The 4,637-nt window shown below is 58.0% G+C and overlaps 1 protein-coding gene across 2 annotated transcripts in view; it reads right to left on the reverse strand.

The window, feature by feature from the left end:
• The window catches only part of ZC3H7B (zinc finger CCCH-type containing 7B), a 62,379-nt gene that overhangs the window by 14,706 nt on the left and 43,036 nt on the right, over nucleotides 1-4,637 (reverse strand). The window contains exons 10-12 of one of the 2 annotated variants that reach the window (XM_014588692.1): nucleotides 3,887-3,945; nucleotides 2,811-2,910; nucleotides 2,196-2,357 (exon numbers count right to left, since the gene is read on the reverse strand). In XM_014588692.1, coding sequence (XP_014444178.1) covers nucleotides 2,196-2,357; nucleotides 2,811-2,910; nucleotides 3,887-3,945 — 321 coding nt within the window. Of the gene's footprint in view, nucleotides 1-2,195; nucleotides 2,358-2,810; nucleotides 2,971-3,886; nucleotides 3,946-4,637 lie in introns of both variants that reach the window. The other variant, XM_014588691.1, reaches the window with a different exon arrangement.

The following is a 4,637-nucleotide window of genomic DNA, read 5'->3' on the forward strand; positions in this document are numbered from 1 at the left end:
TCGGCCCGACGGGGCGAGGCAGTGGCTGCAGCCCTTCCCAACAGGAGCAGAGCAGCAAGGCTTTTCCGGCCTGCAGAGCACGGCAGCCTCGCCTGCCCAGTCGCCCCAGCAGCTGCCTTTGGCAAGTTAAACAAGAAAACAGTCATGAGAGGCCCCTTGGAGAAGTATCCATGCCTCCAAGTAAATATGAGGGAATTACAAAAGTTACTATGGGGAACCAGCAGTTAGCGTAATGGCTATGTTACTGGACTCCCACGTAGTCGACCGTGGTTCGTGTCCCGGACCCAGTGGCATAAAACTCATGCTGGGCGCGTGTGCGTGCGTGCCCAAGATCCCGAGAGGAGAATGGAGGAGAAGGGATTGCGGCGTGACCATCCCCTCTGGGGGGTGATTTCTCGCTTTTTGTCTCTATGTCTCTGTCTGTCTGTCTGGCAAGCGCATGCGCCCTATAGCAAAAATCTCTCTCTCAAAAAAAAAAAAAAGTTACTATGGACTTGGAAAATAGTACTGCATGGTTAGGGGCCCGGGCCTTGGAGGCAGACAGACTTGGGTTGGGTTCCTCATGACTCCCTGTGCATCACCACCTTCTCCATAAACGGAGGACACTGGGTCGTTACGGGGACCAAGTGAGGTAATAAATAAAACTCCCAGCCCAGAGTCTGGAGAGAGCTCAATGGCCTCAGAACCAAAGATCTGACATTTCCCAGAGTGGGACCTGTCTGTTTCCTCCTCCCACTCTTCTTTTTAAAAGCTATTTATGGGTTAGCTGTGTGGCCTGGTGGTTGGGCAGCCAGATCCTGTGTGCCAACCACATCGTTTGAGTCCTGGACCTGGTGGTTTGTGAAATACGCCAGGCACACGTGCATGCCCCAAATCCCAAAAGCAGGGAGACGGAGAGGGAACTGTGGTGTGACCATCCCCCAGGAGGGGTGCATTCTCTTCTCTCTCACTCTGGCCTGTGCAAACAACCTCTAGCAAAGAAAAACACAAAAAAGTTATTCAACTTCTTCCATGAACAATTGAGACAGTAAGAGAGGGAAGACAGCGTCCCCACCAGGGTCTGGGTACTGCTCCACACAGCTTCAGCCAACCCTGGATCATGGGCACACGTGCACCCGGTGTGCTCAGAGGGTCTCTCGATGTGAACCCAGAACCTTCTCCTGAGGGGCAGCCTTACAGAGCACTGCAGTTTTACCACCGAGCCACTACTCTTTCTAAGGCTGCCCTGTCTTGCCCCTCCGCCAGGCTCTGGGCACACGAGGATGAACCACAAAACTGGAGGGGCAGCCAGACCTCTGAGTGGGGGTAGAGGTGGCTGCCGAGGGGGGGTCGTGGGAAAGGGCGTGAAGCAGGAACAAGACAACAGGCCCAAGGGGCTGCGTGTGCAATGGAACGAGAGCGAGGATGGTCAGAGCAGAGAGGATAAGGGCATGTATGGACCTCGGGGAATTGGGACTTCACCCCACTGGCCACTGGCAGTGGCTGGCAGGGACGTCTGAGCCCCAGTGACATGTCTTTAGACCAGCCTGGCTGCAGGGAGGACAATGAGCTGGTCCCGAAGGCCTGAGGGGGCTAGTGATGTGGGCTGGGTCGGGGGACAGAGGAGCAGCCTAGGGTAGCTTCTCGAAGCCTCCATTTCCCCGTGCTGGGCTGCTGTGTGCAGGCGGCAGGGCAGTGAGCAGGAAGGGGCCAAGCCGCGGAGTACACAGCATGACCTCTGGCCGTTCACACACGCTGTCGCAGGTGGGACCACAACACCATAGGGTACATGATGAACGTTCTCTAGGGACCAGCTGAATGGACGTGAGCCAGAGCGAGGACACTGCCCACAGGATAATTAGCAGGGCTAACGTCATGGAGCCCTAGTATGGGCCAGCACCAACAGCTCACATGAGTTCTCTCCGCCTCCTGCCAAGGGCCCTTCGGGACCCCGCAGTGGTTGCAGAAACCAGCTCTCCCTGGTCTATGCAACCCAGATCCGTGGGGGTCCCGGCTCCAGGGGGCATGTTGAGTGTTTCCCACCTGCCTATGGAGTGGGAAAGGACAGGTGGTGTGAACTTGAGGGCCCTGGGAGTCCCTGAGCCCCTATTGCCTCCTTGCGAGGCCGGGAGGACCACGTCTGCTCTGTCTACCTGTGAGAAGCAGGGCAGTGGCTGGACGTGGGAAGAGCCAGGCCCCAGCTGCAGCCCACATACCTTTGCACAGGTAGTAGGAGCCCACGAAGCTGGTCTTGGTGGGCCGAGGCCGGATCCGCTTCCAGGTCTGGTCCTCGGAGCTGCGGAGCCGGCCGAGCAGGATGTCCCGCTTGCACCTGTGCTCAAGGCCCTCTCGGTAGGTGTAGTCGCCAGCTCTGGGGCCTGTGGGCAGGTGGATGAGGACAGGGGTTCCGGAAGCAGAGCTGTAGGGTGATGGCTCACAGGCCCAAGCAGAGCAGAAGCAGCCCCCTGTCTGACAGCCACCTCCCTCCCTGAGCCTCCCACCAGCTCCCACCACACCCTTCCCTGCTGTGTGCTCCCTAGAGACTAGATCTGTGTTGGGGGCTGGGGAAGAATCCATCCAAGGAACCCACCCCCTCTCTATCACTCCTTTGCACTCTTCAGGGTTGCTCTAGAAAGACTGTCTAGCAGCACTTATGGAGACCAGGCCCTGAAGCGCCCACCCTGTCCCTCTCCTGCCCTGCAGGGCTTCTGTTTTCCTGCACGTATCTCTGATGGATATGCCAGGATTCTTCCACCCTGTCCCCCTAGTTCCTTTCCTGAGATTTCCAGCCTCTCTGGGCAGAGGAGTGGGGTCTGCAGGCATGGCCTTACCTGTCTTGGGGTAGCAGAGCTGGCAGGCCTGCTTGAACTCGTGGGTGGCAGCCAAGGGGTTCTTGATAAGCAGGGCGGTGTTGGGCATGGAGGGCTCTGGCTGTGGTAGGAGATTGGCCATCTTGGGCACTGGGTGGCGGCTGGGATCACCAGGGCCAGCCTGGGCACAGGGGGGGGGCTGCTCTGTGTCCCCTCTCATTCTTCTTTTTTTTTTTTGGAGAGGTTTTTGCTATAGGGCATGTGCGCTCGCCAGACAGACAGAGAGACAGAGAGACAGAAAGCGAGAAATCACCCCGGGTAGGGGAGTGGCCATGCTGCAGTCCCTTCTCCTCCATTCTCCTCTCGGGATCTTGGGCACGCACGCACACGCGCCCATTGTGAGTTTAAGCCACTGGATCTGGAACTCAAACTGCGGTCGACTATATGGGAGTCCAGGGACATAGCCATTACGTCAACTGCTGGCGCCTGCCCCTCTCATTCTAACCTGGGGCAGAACTACAGCTGGGAGCCTCTCTCTTCCTCTACCCTCCCTACAGGATGGCCCAAGGGCCAGAGCATCAGGACATAGCAGCCTCAGAAGTCCTAGGATAGAGGGGTGCAGGGGTGCAGTGATGGTGACGCAGATCTTTCCTTGACTGGGATCCCAGCGTGAAGGCAGAGGGATAAGAGTATCCCCAACAGGGGCCTGTGCACACACCCTCCGCCACCCCCATGCCCCAAAGTCACCAGTAGCTGAGCAGGACAGCGAGGCTCAGGGAGGCTATGTTACACCCCCAGGGCCACACAGCTACAGCCTAGGCCATCAGCCAGGCTCTGAGTCTGGAGGCAAGTACGTCACTGACTCTGGGGAGGTCACTTGGCCCCTCTGAGCCTTGACATGTTTTCCTGTCAGATGAGGGTGGGTGGCGCTCTGTATGTGCTCTCCCAAGGGCTGAGGGACTACCTCGGCCCCCTCCACTCTGAGGATGAACACCTTATCTCATGCAGAGGGCTCAACCTCCCTGTCTCCAACACACACACGGACACACACGAGAGGATGAGGGGCCTGGTCACAGATCCCCACTCACGTTACTCACCGAGGGGGCTGGTTTCTGAGTACCACTTGAGGGACGGTGGTCCTGTGAGTTGGTCTCCTCTGGACAGAGAAAAGACAGAGTCACCTGCTCTAGCTCTACAGACCTGAGGGGACTTCCCAGAAGTTTTCTTCATGGGACAGTCACTCAGAGAAGCCCCTGGGCCACATGTCCTCCCCTGCTCAGCCTGATCCCCCGACTCCGGCCCCTCCTCCACACCCCGTGGCTACTGGCTTGGGACAAAGAGGCCTCCAACCTGAGCATGCCCAGCCCTTGCTTAAACCTTCCAGGGCGCCCAGTGCCCCCAGAACGAGCTCCTTGGCTGGCTGACAAGCCCTCTGGGAACAGTGCCCTCACACCTCTTCTAGCCGACAGCTCAGGTCCCGTCATTACCCCCAGCCCCCAGCTAGGCCCGCGGTCTGCTTCCTCCCTTGGCCTCAAGGCTGAGTGAAACCATGGGAACCAGCAGTTAGCGTAATGGCTGTGTCGCTGGACTCCCACGTAGTTGACTGTGGTTCGAGTCCCGGACCCAGTGGCTTAAAATTCACGCCGGGCGCGTGTGCGTTTGTGCCCAAGATCCCGAGAGGAGAATGGAGAAGGGATTGCAGTGTGACCATCCCCCTGGGGGGTGATTTCTCGCTTTCTGTCTTTCTGTCTCTCTCTGTCTGTCTGGCGAGCGCACGCACCCAATAGCGAAAACCTCTCAAAAAAAAAAAAAAAAAAAAAGGGTGGGGGAAACCTCCTCCTTCTCCCC

The sequence above is a fragment of the Tupaia chinensis genome, unplaced genomic scaffold (assembly GCF_000334495.1).
Source record: "Tupaia chinensis unplaced genomic scaffold, TupChi_1.0 Scaffold000294_5, whole genome shotgun sequence".
Classification (NCBI taxonomy): Eukaryota; Metazoa; Chordata; class Mammalia; order Scandentia; family Tupaiidae; genus Tupaia; species Tupaia belangeri.